General features: G+C 40.1%; 1 protein-coding gene across 2 annotated transcripts in view; it reads left to right on the forward strand.

Annotated features, from left to right (window-relative positions):
• The window catches only part of slc4a4a (solute carrier family 4 member 4a), an 80,398-nt gene that overhangs the window by 32,510 nt on the left and 23,370 nt on the right, over positions 1–24,518 (forward strand). For both annotated transcript variants that reach the window (XM_071917808.2, XM_078285323.1), the window contains exons 6-10: positions 5,984–6,144; positions 8,584–8,763; positions 12,895–12,971; positions 22,665–22,822; positions 24,320–24,407. In XM_071917808.2, coding sequence (XP_071773909.1) covers positions 5,984–6,144; positions 8,584–8,763; positions 12,895–12,971; positions 22,665–22,822; positions 24,320–24,407 — 664 coding nt within the window. The remainder of the gene's footprint in view (positions 1–5,983; positions 6,145–8,583; positions 8,764–12,894; positions 12,972–22,664; positions 22,823–24,319; positions 24,408–24,518) is intronic.

Below are 24,518 nucleotides of genomic sequence, written 5' to 3' on the forward strand. Positions count from 1 at the left end.
GTAGACGGGCTTCAGCTGAATAATTGAGTCAAAATTCAAAAAGGCGACATTATGACATGTGAGAGGGAGGCGTGGCTTGTGTCGGCTTCCCTAGATCGTTTGACAAGTCAGCCTACAAAAAGCCATTCAAAAAAAATCCATATACCTTTAATCAGTCGAACAAAACTACTTCAGTAGTCTAATACATTAATATGTCAATTCTGTGGCATGGTCTTTATAATGCGGTGCAGGCTGACTTCTGTGTTGTAATATATTTAGAGGAACTCAGGTCATGGAATTGGTCCAATCCATAGTTGTACAGTAGATCAGGCCGGATCTCCCATTAATTTCTGTACGCTTCATTGTTTTTTCCCCCAATTAAGCATGGCAGCTACACGATCTGCAGCTAGCTAACTAGCGTCCTGCTCCTGCCATTCAGTTAACCGTCGTGATGCACTCATATGATAGCGATTAGGTAGCGTCAATTGAAAACTATGACTATGACGCTATGACAATAAGGCCAAGCCAGAAGTGCATCGTGCGATTTCTCAAATGAAATGAGAGAGCATAATGTGATTTTTTTGACAATGAAATAGCAATTCAACCATTTTTTTAAAAACCCACCAAATTTTTACCTACCAGGCTATGTTTGTTTTCCAACCAAATACGACCAAAAGTTTCTTAACTTGATGGAAAGCTGCACAATTTCCAGCAAGTTGTGCGATGGCAAAAAAAATGTCCAGGCAAACAGTTTTAGTAGTTTCAGTTCCTCCTCCTCCCTCGTTACTTATTTCTTGAGTTCTCAGTAGTTATACATCACTGACGTAAGGTGAAATACGTCAATCCTGCATCTTTAATGTTAAACTTATTATTCTGTAAATGTCTGCAGAGATTAAGACACGGTGCAATGTCTCACCTAGTGTACCGACGGGTCCCGTTATGAATAAAAGATCTCCCAGGCGCTGGGTGGTGCTGGCTCTCTGCCAGATGCACTCTCTGGCAGCCAAATAAAAACCTGGCATGGAGCGACTGGTATGGGGTAACTGCTCAGGACCAGTTCTGTTCTGTTCCTCATCCCTCGGTCTGTGAGAGGTGGAAGTGACAACATCTGATGGAAATAAAAAAAAAAAAGAGTTTACAAACAACAAATTATCACTCTCATTTTAAATTCACATGCAATGTCATCACACTGTTTTTCAGTTCACATTCATTTTCATCAACTCTAAATTCATTAGTTGATTTTTTCCCCCCATCCTTCTAGGGCTCGCCTTAAACGATAAATGACAATTTTAATTAAATTATAGTAATAGAAAGTAGTGATGAAGGAAATGAAATGAAATGAAAATGGCTCTGTTTTCATCAAATCATCTCTATTTTAATCAAATTGTCTTTGGATTTATCAAATCACTTGACAATTTATCACTACATTTTTCAGTTTATGTGCATTTTCTTCAAATCTATTTTTCCTATTTAATTTTTGTAACTTCGACCCCTCATACTCTGACCATGCAAAATATCAGCATGGCATTAGGTTCAGGATTTGATTCATCTGCATATATGCCAAATAAACTGAATGGGAGATGCTAACTGTTTTATACAAGACCAGTTGATATAAGTTGGGCAACTCATTCCCTTAGAGCGGAACAGCGGTTAATTTTAATACTCAAATATATTTCCCCTATGCCCCAGGACAGTTTGATTCATATTCATCAACTTTTACTACAGAGATTTGCAGTTTATGTCTCACAGCCGACTATCACTATGATGAATGAGTCTCATCCCTATTCAGCTGATGAGCCAAGCCTGTTAGTTTTGGACCCTGAGCAGTTTGACGACAAACTTCAATGCGGCCATGGCAATAAAGATTTAATATTTCCTTTGGATGCCAATGGTAACTCACTTTCCATCTGCTGCAGGGCCGCTACATCCACAGCCATCTATCTGTGTTTGAGGACAAACCTTGGACCCTGTAGGTTCAGCTAACACTCAGATGGTACAGTTCATAGACTTGGAGGGGATGAGCAGCCTGGGTTTAGCATTAACACACTCTGTGGATAATCCATTGGCTAGCCAGTCTAGCCATCTCGCCCCCGACGGTAATATTCTGGCCTGCAACAAGCACATGCCACTGCTACATGCTAATGCCCTTCACAAGAGAGGCAGCCATGTCCCTGAGCAGGGGAATGGCAGAAATGGTGGTGGGACACTGACACCTATGACCTTCTCTTACCGAGCTCCCAGACAACCAGTTCCCTGCTGGGAAACCTCCAGCATCCACCCACAGTAACTAGTACCACTGGACACCTGAGAGCCTTTGATTACTCTGAGAGTAAACAACGGTTATCCCCATCAAATCTCTGGACTGGGACCTGTCCTCCAATAAGCAGCTGGACTCCCAGAATTAATTCCAGACTTTATATTCAGGTGGATTGTTTGAGGTAAAAGTGGTTTTACTGCCCTTCCTTGCAGTAACTGATCCAGAAGCACGTAATGTCAGTCATCACAGACTCTCAGTCTACTGTATTCAAACCCCTCACAGAGAAACCCAGACTAGACAATCTAGTCATTCCTCTATTGTCTCAACTCACAAACAGAAACCTGCCAGTAAAGGGTGATAAAGAGATAACCTGTCGTATAAAGAACAGGACCTTCTCTCTCCCAGCTGACCAAAGGAATCTCCTTTTCCTTCACAAGAATGTTGTCCTCCCTACAGCTGATTCCATTGCTGGGGAGATAATGTCAGCAGGCTCTAAAATGTCCGTCCTGCACGGCGTCATCTTGGATCATGGAGCAGGACTAAGTTCTGCACCTAGTTGTGTACCTTAAATGTTTTAATGGCATCATTACATCCACTGTGAGCAAATAAAACCTCCATACTGGAAAAACAAGCTGTGAGAATAATCTCAAAGTCTCAAGAATGCAAAGTGGTTTCCATAGTCACTACTTTGTAGTGCCAAAAAGAGATGACACCTGCATCCCATATTAGACCGCATGGTGCTCAACAAATAACTGTAGCACTTCAAATCCTAAATCTTAAGACTTTAATGTCTTTGAAGAGACTTTGAAGTGTTACAAGCAGTTCATTTTCAGTTAAAAGATGCATATTTTCATGTGCCCATTGTATAAATGAAGCTCTTGAGTGGATGAGGGATACTAAGTATATTGAAAGCAGGAGCTTCTCCACAGGTGTGGTTCCTATGATAATTAAGCAGTTAACAACCAGTCATGCTTAGGGATGTGTATAAAATGCTAGGCAGACCCAGTTGCCCATTATTTGGCTACCATGGTTTGAAGAAATGACTTTGTTGGGTCACATTTGGTCAGAGCTTCAGTGACAAAGACCACTCAACTTGCTGATGTTTCCTGCGGCTAAGCTGATGTTGGCATGGACAACTGAGGGAAAGACATCACCGGGGCAACTGTAGACGGTAGCACATACACTTCAACACTGATGTTCGGGCATTGGGTCGAGAGAATCCCACAGAAAGAGATACTATTGGTTGGGATGCAATACATAAACCCCTTATTACATCTTAAAGTGCATACTGCAGAGAACACAGGCGGTGGTCTACTGAGCAGTGGAAAAAAAGTCATATGGTCAGATGAGTCACCCTTCACCCCGTTCACCCTGTTCACCCTGTTCACCCTGTTCACCAAGCACATGGGTTCATGTGTGGCTTGTGCCAGAAGAAGTCCACAGGCGTGAGTGCTTGTTTCCCACAGAGAGAAGGGTTCAAGTGGTTCAGTTCTGGTGTGGGATGCATTTTCCTGGCATGGTTTAGGCCCACTGAACCCCTTAGAGAGCAAGGAAAATGCCATTCTTGGTGATCATATGGGGCAGTATTTCTATCCTGACTGGCACTGGAATCTTCCAGGATGGTGGTGTTCCTATCCACAGGGCATGAGGAGTCACCGAATGGTTTGATGACCATAAAAACAATGTAAACCGTGATTCTGGAGTGGTGCCTGAAACAGTGTTTTCCACCACCATCATCAAAACACCAAATCTTCTTTTGTGGAATCACTTGTGCAAGAATTGTGTTGCATCCCTACACTTGTAGAATCTATGTCAAGACACAATGAAGCATTTCTTGTGGCTCATGGTCAACCAACGCCATATTAAGACACTTCATGTTGCTGTTTCCCTTATTTTGGCAGTGTGGAAGAAAACTCAGGACAAGAGAGTGGCAGTTTGACAGGTTGGGAGCCAAGGAACTCAAAATCTGGATGATTCCACAGAGTTTTATAGTGTTGAATATTCATGATAATGTTAATACAGATAGAATATAATAAAGCTATTGGTCAAAAGGTATACGGTCATATGAACAAGACAGTGAGATTTGGGCATTTGCACGTTCCAAGCTCACAGTTCTGTGAGAAACACACAAGATGTTACTTTAGAGTTTAATCTGATAATGGTGAAGCAGATTCAGTATTCTTGAGTTGTTTAAGGTGTAAATATGGGTCAAAGGTTACATATTAAGTGAGGATATAGGAATGTAGCTTATAGGTACTTTTCCATTTCTTCCTCAACAGCAGTAATGGTAGTAGCAGCAGTAAGAAGCAGACTTAGATCTGTACACATGTGCATGTGTCATGTGTATAGAAGCTTTGCAGTTGCGTCACAAATCTCCCAGCAGCCACTACTGGCTCCATCATGGAGGTCTACCAGAGAATTCGCTGCGCACAAATAATGTCAAAATATATAATAACCTGGCTAGAAAAATGGAGATATCTGAAAAGGATTGTTGTGGTGTGGATGTGGATCCATTCATCCATCCATTCATTACGAATTTTGCGTTCGAGCAACCAAATGTTTGTGTACTTTGCCACCCCAGCTAAAGGCAACCCGCTGTCAAGGCAATGTGTGCTTCATTGAGTTATGGAGGCTTTTACTAAAGGCTACAATTTGAATGGGGTTGAGTTGCCAGGTAACATTGTCGTCTACTCTATGAGAGCAAATTGATTAGTACTAATGATAAGATAACACACTTTTCCTTGACTGCAGGAGCATTTGCATTCACTCTCCTATCTATTCTGCTTGTGCATCAAATTGCTGTGCTACAAGGCTCCATTTGAGCACACCAGAGGCATTTTTCTGATTTAGGAATTTGCTTTAGGTCATACTATGGTAATGTTGGGTAATGTTAAGTAATGTTATTATCTTAGTTAGTCTTCCTTGGTTTGACAACACTGACTTGCATGCTTGAATTAGTTTCAGCTATTCAGCAATCAACCTTGGTTAAGAGTCATGCTAGGTGAAAGAACATTTATTGAAGCAGGTTTGATAAGCCACAAGTTACGCCATAAATCTATTACATAAAGAAATTAACGCATTGTGTATGCTACTGTTTGCTACTATAGGTATGAAAGCTGGCATATTGATCTCTGAGCATGTTGTTGTGTTGGCTGGTCATGTAGATTTATGATTTATGTCCTCTACGGTCACTTTTAGTACATCATTCTTTTGACATCTGAATTGGTCTTGTGTATGAATGCTTACATTGGATTATGGCACGGTAACATCAAATCCTAAGTGTACTTGCAATAGCATCTCACCAAATAATACAACACACTGAAATAACATTTAATGGTGTCCTATTGAGGTTGAAAAGATACCATCAATAAAGAGATACCTCCAAGGAGATTATGTTTCGCTTGTTAGTTTGTCTGTCAGCAGGATATATCTCAAAAACTTATGCAGACATTTCCATGACATTTGGTGGACAGAAACAATTTGGTAGTGATCTGGATCTGGGGTTTCCACCATGATGAGATGATTAGCATGTTTTAGCCATAACTATGAAGCTAATGGAGATAGATTTAACTTAAAATTTAAGTGATAGGAATGATGTCTTTGGGTGTAACAGCAAGTTGGAGAATTGTTCAGTGTTGGTGGAGGTTTGTGCTCTCAAGTTTGTTGATTTTGACTTAGAGTAGCCACAAAGTTTTGCATCTGAAATGAGCTTCCAGTTGAATCCTTCTTTCCTCCTTCTCCATCCAGGTGGATCAAGTTTGAGGAGAAGGTGGAGAAAGGTGGTGAGCGCTGGAGTAAACCCCATGTGGCTACGCTGTCCTTACACAGCCTTTTTGAACTGCGGATGTGCATAGAGAAAGGCACCATCATGCTGGACATGGAAGCGTCCACTCTGCCACAGGTTGTCGGTAAGTTCGCCGGTCAACAGCTACTTCCATATACGGGAAAAAGAAAATTAGGGATTGTTTCAAAGTATATAGGTCTAATGTTGTTTCAGAAGCTTTAAGTTTAAATCATGAAATTGTTCGTAATTTGCCAGGTGTCAACCAACCTCAAAGGCGAAAACATAATAGCCTGTATAAGTTTGTAAGTGGCAACTGATAACTGATTGATAATGCAATAACTGTAAAAATGTAATAAAATGTCACCCTAAAGGAGTCAACAAGCTATTAATGTAATGAATTGATGGGTAATGTTATAACATCAAATTATTACATTAATTGGCCATTATTTTAACTGATAATATAATACTAATATTGACTAATAATATAATAACTCATAACATTAAGAAGCATGTAATCACTCAAGTTATTACATTATCAAGCAATATTATTACAACATCAATTAAAAATATGTTACATGCCTTATGAAGTCGCTGGTAATAATGTGATGTTATTACATTATCCAGCAACTTATTACATGTCAAAGGTTTTATTTTATCTTCAGCCCATTTAGAGGGATATTTTATTACCTTTTGACAAGTCATTATCAGTTGCTACAGAGTCTAAATCGTGGCTGTCATACCAGTGAAATGATGTCAATGTTGACTTGTAGGGTGGTGGCAGTGAACTGAGCACTTTTATTGATATGAAGAGCCAGTGAGCCACCATCCTGTCTGCAAGCTGCTGCTGGACTATTGTTAGTTTTGTCTCTAGTCCACTGTAATGCTATTGAGAAAAAGCAATAGTCAGACTACAACTGGCAATTGTAAGCTTGCAACCAGAAGAGTCCAGTGAGAGTCTGTTTTGCACTGAGCGAACCTGGCTCATGTCATTATATGGAATGGACTCAGTTGCTTTTCAAGAACTGCTTTGCATTACCCGGCACAAATGAAACATTTACAGGCCAAGGCAGACGAAAGCACATTTTAATAATTCTCCAAGTCTGATAGCATGGTGTGTTGTTTACCTTGGCTAGATCATCCGGTCATTCCTTCCTCATCTCTCCACTCCATATGAATAACAAAACTGGGAAATGTGTAACGTTTTTCTGTGATCAAGTCCATACATTTTACTGTATAATACTGTGTAATGTATGACAGAGGCAGAATCTTCAGTGCCTGTGACTTACAGCAAACAAGAACCGGTCTGCTTGCTTGATTTTTTACTGTACCCGCTGGTCTAGTGCCTCTTTATAATGGGCCGGTGGTGGGCACAGGTTTACGGATGGATGCGTGTCACACACAAGGCTCAGCGCCTTCCTTCCCCCTCTCTTTTGTTAACAGTAGAAAAGCCCAGAGGTCAGGCTGCATCCTGGAGCACCACTGTACTTAAATAGTTGTTTGTAAATGGCCACAGAAAAACTTCCGAATTTGAAAAGAGGCAACCCCCTTCCATCGCTCTGACACGATTATCTCTCTTTGCCCTCCCATCTCATGCCACCACCCCGCCGTTTTCCTTTCTCTGCATGAAGGAGCAAGAGGAAGAGTTACCACTCGGAGTGATTAATGCGAAGTAATTGGCTGTGCTGCCTAGACTGTACAGGCGGAGTCGGGCTTTGAGGCCGACCGAGTTGAATGATGGGCCATTAACAGCACTGCCACTCCGCAGGAAGAGAGAGATTCCCTGAGGCTGCTATCTTTCAGCGTTCAGGCTGCTGACCTTGTTTTTAAAAATAGACCTTTTGATTGAGCCATTTCATGATGTCATGGAAGACTCAACTCACACGCAGGAGCATTACAGTCTGGGATTCGCTAATCGAGCCCTTACAAGTATGAGAAGACATTTTATAGTGACTTTGTTGTTTACTTTGAGTGACGCTGTTGCTAAATTAAGGCTGTCGGATAAAATCTCTACAAAAGATTGTTTGGAAGTAGTTCATAATTTGCTTTTGTGCAACACATGCAATGCAAATTCACTTTCATTAAGTTCAAGTTCACTTTATTTATAAAGCACACTTAAAAACAACAAGTGTGCTGTACAAGTATATACAAAACACCGAGAAGAAAAGACAAAAGAAGAAAAAGAAAGAAAGAACACAAGCAAATCATGCAGAATCAAAGGCTACAGAAATTTAAAGGTGCAAATAGAAGAGGCAAGTCTAATACTGGGGGGCAGAGCGTTCCACAGTCTAGAAAAACTGTTTAAAGAAAAACTGTTCATCATTATTGATTTTAATCACCTCTGAAACGATCAGTTTTGGCTGGAACATAAAGTCTCAAAAATGTTGATGAGTCTTGAGTTTATTTAATCAAAAGTACCAGACTATTTGGTACAGAGTCCTAAATGCAGTGTAGTAAAACTGCAAAATGAAAAACTTTTTTTTCCACAAAACAACATCATTAACGACATCATCTTCCTCTCTCCCCTTCCTTCTCTCTCCTCTCTCTCCCCTCTCTCCATCTTCAGAGCTGATCACTGACAACCAGATAGAGACGGGCCAGCTGAAAGCGGAGCTGAAGGACAAGGTGATGTACACGTTGCTACGGAAACATCGCCACCAGACCAAGAAGTCCAACCTGCGCTCGCTGGCCGACATCGGCAAGACGGTGTCCAGTGCAAGTAGGCTGTTTTCCAACCAGGAGAACGGTAATACAGATGCCAGTTTGGTGCAGTCTTTTTGAAAACTATTTAAAAAAAAAACACTTGAGTGGCACTAAATGGTCCTAAATCAGCACCAGCTTCCCTTACCAGGTGCTGAAAACAATCTTAATACAGATTGACTTGAAACTTTGTGGAGTGTAGAGATGATAGCAGATTTCTTAGTTTGAGCTAGTCTAAATATATTCCCATTTTGGTCTTGATTTTAAATATTTTTAATTTGCTAATATCAGGGAAAGAAACACAAAACACCTTTGTACTAGTGCTTGGCTCACTAATCCTGCCATGCTCTTAGTTAAACTAAGCTTTATAGATTTCTTGTGTATAACGTCTTTTGCTTGTTACTGTTCATCACAAAGGTTTTGTGTTGTAACTTTCACAAAGCCGTTAATATTGACTAACTGTACTAAACACATTGAGAGATTGAAGGCAAGTGTCATCATCTAAAATAGGAAATACAACTAACTGCAAATTTACTTGAGCTGTGAATTATATAACTTAGATTGTAGAAATGAGTTAGCTGTTTACGTGATTTATGTTCACATAACTTATTCATTTAATGAACTTGTTAATATTGACTGAATGTGTGAAAATTCATTTTTGGAATATAACGCTTCTTTTCATCACACAGGATGGGCTGTCACTTTTTCCCCCTGAAAATGAATTCAAACAAAATCATTATGAGGAGAAGTTGAGATTCAGATTAATGCAAAAAAATTATAAAATAATAAACTCTACCTACGTTGGCTTGGTTCACCATTGTTAATAGGAAGCACAGTAGCTGCTGCCATATGAAATGGGCCTGATATCAAACTGTAATGCAACCTGCAAATCAGGCTTCATGTAATGTCATTCTGTTGATGATATATACTGCCCAGCTGTGGAGTTTATAGGCTGATTGATTTAAAAGCAACAGTAATGAGAGTTTTCCTCATTACTGCACCTGATCAAACCTAGTTCAATAAGAGTCAGATTCAGATTTTCCATCAATGAACTTCTCAAGCTGGGAGATTTGAAATCATTTCAAATATGAAAAAGTGACAGCCCGCATCACACATGATGTCTGACTTTTTTTTTTTTTTTTAAAGTTTATTAGCACATCTATGTGAGCTTTCATGCTAACAAATTGAGTGAACAAACGTTTCATGGTGTTTACATGATAATTAATCTGTTACCAGCCATGGGTCTTTGGAAAATGAAGTTATTTATTGCCTGCTATCAGATTTATAAAACTGACAGATTAATGACTCTACAAAAAGAAAGCTATCTCCATTCATGATCCTGCTTTGTCGCAGCGGTCAAAGGGAAACTTTTACACATCGGAAATTTCCAATATAAAATCTAGAGCCTCTTATCTAGGTCTCAATATTGAGATAAAGAGCTTTACTGATAGTGATGAATTGATTACTAATTTGCAAGGCTAAAGTACATCATCAGAGTTTGGAGGATGTTTTTAAAGTGCATTTTAAAAAAAAGCCATGCTCTGTCCAATGACCCATGTTCTGTGGTTGCTCTTGTAACGATACCGCTGTTCCTAACCTCCTTCCTTCTTCACACATCTTGTAAAAATCCAGATGAATCATGTTTTTACAGCTCTTGTAACAGCCTCTTGATTTTGTCTGCTTTAACAACCACTTGCTCTGGGTTAACTGGCCTGTCGATCAACTCTTTTCTCTCCCTTCCCATCTCTTTTTCCTCCTTTTTTTTTTGCCTTCCTGGTGTACTACCGCTGCTACTAAAAGCCCGCAGTCCTCTTGAGAACTCTGTGACTTGCCTGTCGGGTCACATCTCTATGGAGGACCTGCAGGCCCCAAGGAGTACCAGCATGGACTGGCTTAGTAAGTTCACTGGACCCAGGCTGCGTTCACACTGCAGGCCTTCATGCTCAGTCCCAAATTGCTGCTCATATCTGATTTTTTTCATATCTATTTTTGGATGAAACCCATATCTGATACCAATATGACCTGATGCACGTGCAGTGTAACAATAACAAAAGACATCACCTCCGTTTTTGAGGCGTCTCCCCAAATACCAGTGAAGTCGGTTATTTCGCTTTATTTCAGAATTGAAAAAATGCGACTCCATGCAGCTCTTCACTGATTAGAAAACATCAGATCCGAGTCACATGTGAGGGGAAAAATCTGAATTGGGAAACTTTAATCTGCAGTGTGAACGGGGCCTTAGACTGTAGCCACCAACCCAAAACTCACCCACCCTGCCATTCAGGCTGAAGGCTCCATGCATCCAGCTATTAAACAAAGGGCTGAGATGGTTATATTGCCAATAAATCTTTTTTTAATAAAACAAATCATCTCACTAAACACAATAGATTCATTTTTATGTGCTCTGTACAATAGTGTCATTGAATAGCTTTGGTGGTACTAGAAGTAGTAGTAGTAGTAGTAGTAGTAGTTTTTTTTTTTTAAACCTTCCATGTTAATATACAGTATTTATTCATTTATTTTTGTGGATTTTTTCCAATACGTTGGCCAAGACTAGATATTTGATCCTTAAAATATTTCCCTCTAAACTTAGGCTAATTTGTTTTCCTCCTTTCCTCAGTTATCCACTCTAAACAAGTACTCAAAATTTTTAGATATACATTATTTATACAGTGCAATTCAGAAATTGACCATTTTTACTGGCTGCATCATACTGACAACCATGTTATTACCCACAATGCTCAGGGGGGCAGACATAGCAAACCGTTGGAAAGGGTACAGTGGCATCAGAATGTTCTTCTCTAGATACTATCTTTACCTCTGGGCTGAGGTGAGATCACACCCTGCCAGCAACCTGTCTGTCACACCTCTGTCTTCAGCTGACAGTCTGAAACCAACAGTCAGCAGACTATCAGTCAGTGTCTGCTGTTTGCATTCCTCATATGAGAAAGGCACTGGATGAAAACTGTTAGTGGCAATAGCACAGAAAGAAACGGACGCACACAATCGGATATTCCCAATATTAAAACTCCTGATTATTTTCATACAGTAAGGGTGGATGCATACGATGAAATCTTTTTTGAACAATTAAGCACCACAGTTGCCATCCCAGCTAACCTCTGAAGATGAGTAAACTATGTGAAAGATGTGTGAGCAACAATAATTTCACAATCATGATCTTTGAGGCTAATGCTGCGTTCCAGAGATACAGTTATCTGACATCATGTTGACATGGCAGAATATACTGTAAACACCATACAGCATTGCTTTTAACAGGTTTACAATCCTGAAAATACACTTTAGACTGATTTTCAGCATTGCAAGACCTTAAATCCATCGAAACACCTAAAACGGTAACTGGTTAAACATCTAAATTTGAAATGTAAAGTTACGCTTACAGTTGCTACCGTTCTATGCTAAGTATGTTTGCCTGAGGAGGGTCCTATGACAAAAACGTCGCAATTAAGTATTATGCAAGTGTAGACAGTGAGACAGGATTTAGTTTCGTTTTTGTCCTACGCACCTGTCACTCAAAGAGTTTTAGGTGTGCAAAAATGATTTTTTCTTTAAATATGATTGACATAACATTAGATATTGTCATTAGAGGTTGTCATTACGACCTGCCAGCTGGGAATTGACGACTTCTGACTTTGAACGGAACGCAGCATAAATCTCTACTGTAAATCCATTTATTGTCCCATTGAATATCTTTTTAATCAAGGTCTTTTTATTAAGGATTTTCACAGTATACAAAGTACAAACAGTACCAATCCCCTGAACCTGCCCATACCACCCACTCCCATTGAATATCTGAGTGAAATCCTGCAAAAAAAAAATTCTCTCAGCAAGTGATCCTTAAAAGTTGGCTGGGACAGCAACTGTAGTGATTCATTTGTTCTTGGCGTGCTCCAGCCTTTATTTACAGATTACAGTTAATGGTGCCTCCAAATTGTATGCATATTTTTTTCAACTGTTTCTGTCCCTCGGTCTGCATGAAGATCACTCCTCCTCTGGTGTGCTATTCTCTCTGTTATTCTTTTCGGTGCTGCATGGAGAGCAAACTGGGCCACTGTCTTTTCTGGGGTTTCTGCCATCCTCTTTTCCATTCAGTTCTCATACCATGGAGATGTAGATGAGGCTGTCATAACCTCCTGGGGCTGCTGCTGTGTTTTAACAGGTAGTCCCACCACAACTCACCGGAACTTGGCTTCCAGCAGCTTGAACGACATTTCCGACAAACCGGAAAAAGACCAGGTGAGTGAACCTGATGATTTTAAAGCGCTAATCCACAAGATTCTTGTTGTTTTGGATTTTTGTCTCCATCTTTGGTGCTCAGTGCTCATTGCTGCGGTGTTTGTGCACTGCACTTCCTAGAGATCACCTGTCAATCAAACAGTGTGGGTGGAGCTTGGATTTTCTGTTGGATGCAGTTTGACTTTCTGTAGGTGTCTCTTTTCTTTGTCCGTTCAGTCATGGTGGCTATCGCTGCTCATGCTAACTACTCAGTTCTTCTTCTTCTATTTATTCCAAACAAACCAGAAACATAAAACGCATCACTTCCTGTGTGCCGGAGGATTTTTCCCGGGAAAAACCTACCAGACTCCGGCCGTTTAGAACAACAAATGTAAAAGCTTTCATGAACTGGATATAGGTTGAATCACCTTTGTGCCATAGCATTCAGCAATATAGAGTAGTAAAACTGACATTTATTTATATGAAAATGTCTCAGATTATTACATTAACCTGATGACCCTGATAACCTGCTGTGGCCTGATTCAATGGAAGCAGGTAAACCCACTCAGAGTCGACTCTGCCTGCTGGTTATAGACAGAGATAACTTTGTCTAAAGTACACAGTCCCAACCCTCACTGTCCTCATCCAGTCGGCTCCAGCCGCTCTGAACCTGCCGCAGCACAAGTCTGTAAAAGTATATTCAGATGGCGGCTCGCTGCTCTTAGATCTCCGGTCAAGAGGACAACAGTATATGAACTTGGTCATGAATTCAGAGACACTAGAGGACTAGATAAGCTTTCTGCTTAACAGCCAGTGTGGAGAGTTTAATCGTGAGGAAGGCAGCGGTGGAAAAAGTACTTAAATCCTATACTTAAGTAGAAGTAGCAAATACCATAATTGAAAAATACTTCATTAAAAGTAAAAGTATAGAAGTATTAGCAGCAAAATGTACTTAAGTATCAAAAGTAAAAGTCCTCATTCTTTCAGAGTGTTAAATTATTGAAGCATTAACCTGTAAGAAGTATTTTAATGTTGTCGGTCTAACTGCTCCATATACTGTTGGGGAGTTTAAACTCTAACAATGCAACATATTTTATGAGCTTATGGTATGTTTTGCATGTAAAACTTTATTCTGCAAAGTAACTAGTAACTCCAGCCGGCAGATAAATGTACTGGAGGAAAAAGTACAAGATTTCCCTCTGAAATGTAGTGGAGGAAAAGTAGAAAGTCTCACAAGTAAAGTGCCAGTACCTCAGAATTGTACTTAAGTATAGCACTTGAGTAAATGTACTTAGTTACTTTCCACCTCTGGAGAAAGGAGCAGAGTGCAGAGTGAGGAGATCGCTGAGGCGGAAAATTAGTAAGCAGCAAAAACTTTTGCCATGTTTTATTTATTTCAAAGTTGTTATTGTGCTAGAAAGAGAAACTAAAGAGAAACTACATTTTAGGCCAATCCAACAGTCAGACCAGCGAACAGGTCTGAAGTCTGGCATGTGATTCACTGTAGGCCTGCAATCAGCAACACAGACAAAAAAAAGAAGTTAAGAATGAAGTAATAAGAAGTTAGAATACAGTGAACCTTATACCACAATTAGAGGTCAGTGCAGCCTGCCTATCATATTTATTCTAAACAGATACACACACACACACACACACACACACACACACACACACACACACACACACACACACACACACACACACACACTCTGTTCCAGTCTACTTTCACCACAGCTTTACAATCCATTGGGTCTTGTCTTAGGTCTTCGATTATCTGTCCCACCCAGAAGAGATAAGGGAATGCCATTTGTTTTTTTTCTCACGGTTTCTCAGTGAATTCCACTCATTTACTTCTCCTTTGTCCTCCTTTGGTATTTGTATGGCTCACAGTATCTTATCCATCCCGCTCACATGCATTTATTTTTTCCGGAAGATTACGGCAATACCAACCGCCAACAGTTGGGTGAGAGTATTTCCTGCTTAACGGAGAAAGCACAACAGAGGAGACTCTTGCTTCAAAAAAGTGAATTCAGAAAAAATCTGAAAAAATTGATAGGGAGGAAAAAACTACAAGAGCCGTACATCAATTGTAGGAATGTAATGATTCTGAGTTGTATTGATAACTCAGTTCCTTGTTCTCATTCAGCCCAACCATGTGCTGCATACCGCCTCAGAGTGATTCATGGCCAGGTGGAGTTGCAGCAGTTCATGTTTTATTCATGCACAGAAACCACGTTTTATATTTTACTTACTTTTATTATGATATCAATTTTGTTAAACAGACTTGTTGGCTGTAAAATACCCATTGAATTTTTTGGTCTGAGTGAATTTATGAAAAATAAAAGCTTTTGACAGGCGGATTAGCTACAAAACAGAGGGCTTCCTTTCGCTAAAATTTGCCGTTACACCCAATTATACAGTGAAATTGCTGCTGGTGACTTCAAGCTATTCTGTGTGCATTGGCCTTTTCCAAACGGACACAGTTTACAGCGAGCTCCATAAACTCTCATAGAGGCGTAGTGACATTACCACAGTTCACAGTAGGCATTTGTTCATAAGGTCTCATGATCCGTCCCAGACCATGCCTCTGGGACAAGGGAATTTGGGTCAGAGTGGCCCAGTAAGCCCCGCTGGGACAGATTGAGTAGGGAAGAGAGATTGGAGAGCAGGATAGGAAAGGCATCTCCAAGGCTGAAGCGCTCCCAGCCCCCCCCCCCCCCCCCCCCTCGTAGCCCCCCACGCCCCCCCACCGGCCTTTAAATACCCGCTGTGGGAGCCGGTTCCACTGTTCAAAGGTTTCCTCTGTGGGCTGCTCGCCGCTCGCCAACCTGTTTCACACCGGCCGCATGTCTGAGAGCTCGGTGCTGTGCCGGCTCCAGAGACTTCATTGTCTGGATGATGCCAGGAGATTTGAGGAGCAGATTTGGCTCTTAAGTCACAGGCGGGGAAAGTGGGCGTGTCTTTGGCTGCATTCACACTACAGGACTTCATGCTCTATTCTGGATTGATGCTCATATCTGATATTTTTGGATGACTGTTCATATCTATTGTAGGATGTCACACATATCTGATACCAGTATGAACTATGAGTCATGTCAGTAACACACGTGAGCGGACTAACTATAACAAAAGACATCATGTCTGGTTTGGTACCTACACTTCTCCCGCTTGTTTCCAACACAGTTTGGTTACATTATTTGAGATTTGACTGAATTGACTGAATTGAGGCGTCTATTTTGCTTTCTTTCCATCCATGCTGTGGTGCCAAAATTATGACAGTTGTCTGAGGTGAATGACATGAGATTTCTTTATTGTCATGGCAACGCTGACGAGTTCAGATTTGGAGTGTTCAAATACAAGTTGCATGTGGGTTGCATGGCTCAGGATCTGATTTTGTCCCACATATCCATGTGGTCCAGACCGGAGTTGAAAGAATGTGACTCCATGCAGCTTTTCACTGTTCACACTGATTAGAAAACATGTGTGAGGGGGAAAAAAACATTATTAGGACACTTTCAACTGCAGTGTGAAGCCAGTGAAGACAGTGTGGGGGAATGTTGCAATATTGGCCAGATGCAACACACACCAATGCAAATCTAACATCAGTACAAGCACAAATTGCTGTGTGTTAATCACCTCAGTTGTAATTCTTAAGATTCTTGGCTTGCATGCCCAAAATGTTACAGCCAGTGAGTGGACTTTGACAGGTTTTTGATGAGCAGATAGCTGATGTAGATTGTTGAAGAATGCGTTTTGTAGCAGCCTAAGAGTCGATGCAGTAGATTTGAGAAATTGATCAGTTGTACCTTGTGTGTGAAGCTTTTGAGAATATTGTAAGTTAAACTGGGCACATTTAAGGCTCTTAGATACTGTATATTTTGCCTTGGTCTGTTGCCGTCTCTGTGGTCAGTTATAATCCTCGTGTGAAGATGTTCCTTTGGGTCTATTCATGTCGTCACTCAGTAATCAGTCTTGTGTGCGTATTTGGACAGTGTCTTAATCTAAGACAGGTCGTTAGTAAATCATTTGTAGGGTCCTATGTGTGCAAGTTACTTACACAGGAGAACAATTCTAACATTGAAGTGTATATCTTAATAATTTAACTTACACGCTTTCCCAGATTTCCAACATTAGGAAGCGTAAAGGGTCAAAGCAGCAGCACCCAGACAGCAGGTGTAGCAGTTATCCCTGTGTCTGTAGAATATTAATGCATAATGAAGAAGTGTTTAGTAAAGACATCATCATTAATCTGGATCAGGATCAGGTGCAGAGATGAATTATAAACACTGTAAAGCTCACATGCATTATAAACCTTGGCGTATAATTGCATGGTTGTTGCATGGTTGCATTGCAGAGTCCAAAGGCAGCATGGGATTGTTTGGTTATATTCTGATGCATCACTTTCACAGCTAAAAAAAATCAAAGACATATTCCACACACTGCCAAAAAATCTAGCCAAAATAATCAGTTTATTAACACAAACACATAGTGAGCTAGAGCTAGGTTGATCTATATATGAGGAAGTCTAAGTGACTTACCTGTTGTGAATCTTCTCATCTACGTAGGAAGTCTTATCTTTATGGGTGATGTGTTTGCTCTCCACAGATGAAAGCATGAGCTGAAACCAGACATTTCTTCTTCTGTTGTTGTTCTTTGCACTTGCACCCTTAGGTTTGTCAGTATGCATTTGTGGGAATAAATTGGTTATTTTGGCTAGATTTTTGCCGAGCTATTTTCTGGCAGTGTGCGGAATACGTCTTTGACTTTTTAACTTTTTTACATCTTGTGAAGTTTGTTCCATGCACCTGCAACAACACCGAGTCATTGGAGCGCAACGCTGTTCTTCTACATTCTCACTTTAGCAGAAGTGAGCGGGACCAGGCAGTGAACAAACATAAACACAACCGGGAATGTCACACAGTGTCTCACACGTTTCAGTTCTCAGGTATCCAAAGTATAAAAATGAGGGGATTTGAGGGGATTTCATTCAACTTGCACCACAGGACAGTTCATCCAGGGACAGGAAACGAATCCGAATGACAGATTTAAGATGTAGTTGACGCGGGCAGTGTGGTGTGGATTAGCAGTGATTGGACACAGGTCAGGGTGTGCGGTGACGCACGTTTAACCCCCTCGCCTTAATCGTTTACAGAGGAACTCTGTGCCAGGAGAGTTGCTGGACAGCACAGCAGCCTCTTATTGGATCTGTTTGGATCGGGCCAGCAGAAGGTCATAGGTTTATAGGATTTTAATCCTTAGACGTTGATGGCAACAATCCTGTGAATACATGATCTGGATATTGTGGACATTGTTTGTCTGTGTACTGATGGACAAGAGGGGACATAGAGCCTGTTCTCTTCCTTCCCTGATATAGTTGGTGCCACAGAGGATAAATATTATTGTAGATTCCCTCTCTTTTGCATTAAAAAAAGTGTATTTTGTAAGTGTAAAATTGATTTGTTTGAGTACAAATGAGATTTCAAATACAGTAAAAGAACGATTATTACTAGAGATGGGACAATATATTTAAATTCAGTATATCACAATAAAATGTGACAATACAAAGAAAAGGCAAAAAATGAATCTTGATATTAGCTCCATTTTATTCTGCTGTAATCACAAATGAAACAGCTTGACCATCATAATTTCACAAGCTCTCCATCCAAATTATATTATCTGCGCTTTGTAATGACATTTTTAAATTGTTGTTTATATTCTAACAAGCCAGTGCCATCGCTAGAAAGATTTGTGGCTCAGAAATAAACATAATTCTGCACAGTCAGACTTTGTTGTCATTTAACTTTTATTTATTACATCATATCGTGGTTGTATTGAATCGTGAACCCCATGTCGCGTATTGAATCGTATTGTGAGATAAGCAGATCGTACCGTCCCTAATTATTACCTATCTGAACTAGTAATTAAATAATTAATTAATTAATGATGACGTAGCCTTGCTGCAGGTGCAGAATCTTTAAAGTTTAAGGTAAAGACAGGCTCATCAGTTATTTTCGTGTCTTTCAGACTCTATGAACAAATTTCAGAATTTGCTCTTGGATAAACTAAATTTTTTAAGCTGTTTATATGTGTTGTTATTAATGTTTTCTGTGATTGGAGGAAATGTCAGTCTGGTTAGTAATCGTCGAGCTATCTAGCATCACCAGACATTTTTATATAAGCCCCGAACTGCTTGATGACGCCGTCCGAACTGATCTTAACGCCATATTTAACATCACCCGATCCCTCCGACTTTATATCTTTCAAACCTGATTGGACTGTTCTCTCGCTATAATGTTAACTATATTAAGACTGAGGCCGCCCTTCTTTACCACCTTGCTTTATCATTTTATTGGTACTGCTGCCTTTGTATGGAAACCAGACGGTATAAAGTACCATGGGATAAACACAACCCTCTTAAAATCTATTAGAGGATATCAAGAAGTAGAAGCCCTTCCTTTATCTTTATGGGGCGGAGCAGAGGCGATAAAGATGATTATTCGACCCAGACTCTCCTTCCTCTTATCATCCATTCCACTCATTTTTCATTAGCAATAGTTAAAGGAAATTAACAGATTATTTTCTGGTCTTTTTGTAGAGGTATAAAAACTAAACTCTTCACCAAAATGCGTGGACCTAGAGATGAGTAGAGGTGGATTATGCTTTCCTGATGTCTACTATTATTACCTGTTATATCATTTAAGATCTCCATTGTCACGGGGCTGTGAATGACTGGAGGAGACAATTATATTAGCAATTATTAAGTCTGTCATTAGATTGAGTTTGAATTGAAAACTCTACTTTCCCTGTGAAGCAGTTGAAATACATAAATATTATATAAACGTTTGGCCATAAACAGTATCTCTCCCAACATGCTCTAAATTGACCGTGGCAGACTGCTAAAAACGCTGACCAATGGTATTTGGCAATGTGTGAATGGAAGTTGGGTGAGGCTGGTATTGCCTGGCAGGGCATCCTGGTGGACCAATTATCTTTATTGCACCATCATGTTGTATTATAAAACATGTATTATTATTATTATTATTATTATTATTATTAGTTGGACCATTGACTGAGCCCTGACAAAATTGAAGGGAGTAGACGTAATTGTAACTTTTATTTACACGGCCTGAAGTCAACATGTTCAGGTGTTTACGTGTGTAAATTGGTACCTGAATGCTTTGTGGTGTTTTGTTCTTGACTTGGAAGATGTGCCACCTGTTCATTTTTGACATGTGGACACAATTATTTATATTAAAGTGATTTTTTTTTGCATGCAAAGAAGCCCTGCCCCAGCAGGACGTCTCACATCATACCCATCTTAGCTTCCTTACATTGGCTTCCCATCAAGTTTAGGATTCAATTTAAGGTTCTTGTAATCACATACAGAGCCCTGCATGGTCAGGCACCTGCGTACATCTGTGACCTGCTCCATCCCTACATTACCAGCAGGTCACTTAGGTCTTCTGACCAGGGCTTACTGGTCGTCCCTCGCTCTAGGCTTAAAACAAAAGGTGATCGAGCCTTTGAAATTGTGGCACCTAACCTGTGGAACGCTCTTCCACTGGACTTAAGATCTGAAGTCTCTGGTGACACTTTTAAAAAGCAGCTGAAGACTCATCTGTTCAGACTGGCCTTTGTCTAGCCTCTTGTGTCTGTATTTCTGTGTGTTTTTATGTCCTTTGTTTTTATGTTTTATTGTTTCTTACTATTTGATGGTCTTATTTTAACTATTTTAGTCCTGTGAAGCACTTTGTGACTTTGCTCTGTGAAAGGTGCTATATAAATAAACTTTACTTACTTACTTACTTTTTTCTTGTTTGCTCTGCCATTTTCGGGCCCCTACTCTTTCCAAACTGTCTTTGAATTCTAAAATTCAAAACAGCCATGTGTTGACAGTGGCTGTGCCTTTCCAGTGTTAAGGGAATATACTGTAGTTGTTGTGAATGTTTGGTAAACCAGTGAAAAGCTAACTCTGGCTTGGATTATGTGATGAGAAAGTCAGAAAGTCTTGTGTGATGAAGGATGAGAATATTGTCAGAAGACTTACTATCTGGGTTATGGCTAATTAATTCACTGTTCAATCAATTCACTGTTCAAAACTGAACCAGAACTCCAGTTTAATCACTGAAATTAGATTGTTCATGTCATCAAGTGGCATTATATGTCAAGAGGTGTTGTTTGAAAAGAAAAAACAGTTGAAATTCAAGCTGAAACTGACCTAAAACCTTCAGGGTGCAGCAGCGCTCTGAATCCGTTGCCCTTCCTCCGCTCGTCCTTGGCTGCTTCTTGGTAAATGTTTTCCACCCGGCCTGTGGCTTTTTGGAGTTAATATGTAACGCTGTGGTGTTCCATGACAATCTTATCTACATGTTCATGATTTGTTGTCTTTGAAGTTTTATTTATTAATGACTTAAATCAGCACACGAGCATGCTACATGTGTTATCTCAGAGGAAATCTGATGAAGCGAATGCAGTATGGATCAAAGTGTAACACGGTTGATACCACATGATGAAAGGTGTGTACAAAAAGGTTGAAATGGACTTTTGAATCAGAGGGTTTATGGTTCAAGTGAAGCTGAGGGCAAGTATTGAATAGGAAGTGCTTGGCAGAGACAACTTAACAAATTAAAGGGCAATGCAAAGTGTTTTTAAAGGTCTGATATTGCACTTGAGTACCCAGAAATCCTGTAACGTAACTAGGAACTTATATCTGTTATATCCTGTTAATGACACAATTATTTTGTAAACGACATATGGACACACATTAGAAGAAGTGAAATTATAACCATAACTTCTTGTCGAAAAAATTTATCGGTCCCATTGACTTGCATGGTGTTGGGCGGTTTGGAGTCTTTTTGGAGCCGGCCTCTAGCGGAGGTTAGAGGAATCGCCGCCTGCCCCCACTTCCTTAATTGGCTTCAAAATTCACACGTGGTTTTGGCTGCTTGATCCCGACACTTAGAATTTAATTTGGGAAAACATCTACAGCATCTTAGTTACAGGGGATGGGACACTCCACTCTGCTGCATCCCCATTTCACGATTTAGGCCGATAAGACGGGTGTATTCTTACATAAAAATCTTCCCTAGTGCAGCTTTAAGATTGTTGAACTAGTCATTTGAGCTTGGCAATCGTAAATGGCTGTTTCAACTTTTCAAATCAACAATTTGTAATCTTGAGCCCCGTGGTTTCTGCGGATAACAGCCTGTGACAGAATTTCACAGTCTTTTTTGCTTCCTTGTATCCGTCATATTTCCACTGCTAGCTCACACAAATACACAGCATATTTTCACAGTGACTAAGAGAGTCGCTGTTGACATAAAGGCTGTTAAAACAGTTTCTCAGCGTGTCAGTGAAGATAAAGAGAGTTGTAACTGACAAGTCGGTTCCTCAGAGACACAAACCCCGGACTTTAGTGTCCTGTGGATTTAACATGCTGAACCTGTGGAGCTCCGCAGGTGTCTGACATCATGTCCTCATGCATCTCACCATGCCCATTACAGAAAAAAACGCAGATCTCTGTTCCTACTAATCATTTACTTACATCCCTCCTGGTTTGGTATTTTGAGTTGAATGGGATGGGTTCTGGATTCAAAGGCCTGATTGTCCTGTTTGATATAGGTTGTCTGGTTCAGAAGGTACTGTAGGTATCTTGCTGGTGTGAACGTAGCATTTAATCCCCCCCTCTTTTGTCTCCTCTTTTGTCCCTTTCAGCTGAGGAACAAGTTCATGAAAAAGTTGCCCAGAGACGCCGAGGCCTCCAACGTGCTGGTGGGGGAGGTGGACTTCCTCGACGCGCCGTTCGTGGCGTTTGTTCGTCTGCAGCAAGCGGTGATGCTGGGAGCGCTGACCGAGGTTCCCGTTCCCACAAGGTGGCCGAGATTCACGCTCACACTACAGAAACTAAGGAAACTTAACTTAAAAAGAGGTGTCAGTCTGGGGTTTTTAGTGGTAGACTACAGGAGGTTTAATCCTTGTCCAGTTGTAGCTCAGACTGCCTTACGTGTGGTAGTCCAAGAATATACAGGGTTTTACCATAGTGACAGCAGTTACTCTATACAAACTCTGCACAAACTCTATATATATACTACCAGTCAAAAGTTTGGACACATGTATTTTTTCTATTTTTACTATTTTCCACATTTTAGAATAATAGTAAAGACATCAAAACTATGAAATAGCACAAATGGAATTATGCAGTGACCAAAAAAGTGTTAAACAAATCAAATCTATCTTATATTTTAGATTCTTTAAAGTAGCCGCCCTTTGCCTTGATGGAAAGGCAAAGGCTTTGGAAAGAAATTCATACATGGGATCAACTTCACTATTTATATTTGTCTCGAGAACAAATTTCAAGCATTTAAGCAGAAGCCTTTAGATCAAAATGGCTTTAAGAGAATGAAAAACATATTACATTCAATCAGGTGTGTCCAAACTTTTGACTGGTAGTGTATAAGGAAGACATGTGATATAATAGTAGCTGTGCTTCAGTGGTTTCTTTTGTTATATACCAACTGTTGTGGTAACCAAGGAGCTACTTAGCAATCCTGTTTTCTATTGTTTTCTATTCTTATATATGTGCATTACACTGAAGAAACCTTTTCAGGCAGCACACATGCATTTGGCAGTTGTTGTATAACAGGCATGTGATTGTGGGTACTTTGGCGCTGCAAACGTACCTAATGCATCACCATCACGCCCATAATCACAGTAAACAACACCCTTTAAGGTATTATTGCTATAATAAAGCATGGTGAAATAGTTGTAAGGTATTTGACTGGCTGGCTGTACATGCAGCAGTCTGCCTGGAGTCTGGTGCCAGATGACAGTGTGCCTCTGTGCAAACTGTTTAGAAATCTATAAATATCACAACTACTTCGCACTGTTTGCACCGCTGTATAGATAGAGCAAAGTAATGATGCTGTAAGCCTTGTTAATCCAAACTTCAGATGAACAAGCCAGTCTCCTGAACAGACAGAATGATGACAAATATGCCAATGCAAAAATACTACATTATCTTTTTATGAATTACATTATATATATATTTTTGGTTGTTACACAGAGTTAAATACCTTTGATTGGCAATTAAGCTGTAGAGAGAATTTCAGGTTATGATTGTAGACATTCATGTCATGTCACTACATCTCATATTTTGAAGGAGCTTTAAGTTAAAGTTTCCTTCATTTCACAGCTTTGGATATTTCACTACATTCAAGACAAGTTCAGATAAACAAGTTCCTATTTAAGACAAAAAAAGGATGTAAATATTAGACTGGATAGCATTGCCTATTACGCAAACCATGCACTTACTCCCATGCAACAACATTATTCCGCCCATGATTTCCTAATGCAACCTTTTTCATCTCCAGATTTTTATTCATCCTGCTTGGACCCAAAGGCAAAGCCAAGTCGTATCATGAGATCGGGAGAGCCATCGCCACGCTGATGTCCGATGAGGTGAGACTGACACTGGACTGAAACTGTTGATCTGTCTCACTCTAACACCTGGCGTCTAAGTGTGATCCATCTGAATTACATTTACAGCTCTCTGGTATACACATTAAAATA

This window comes from Centroberyx gerrardi, chromosome 8 (genome assembly GCF_048128805.1).
Source record: "Centroberyx gerrardi isolate f3 chromosome 8, fCenGer3.hap1.cur.20231027, whole genome shotgun sequence".
Taxonomy (NCBI): domain Eukaryota; kingdom Metazoa; phylum Chordata; class Actinopteri; order Beryciformes; family Berycidae; genus Centroberyx; species Centroberyx gerrardi.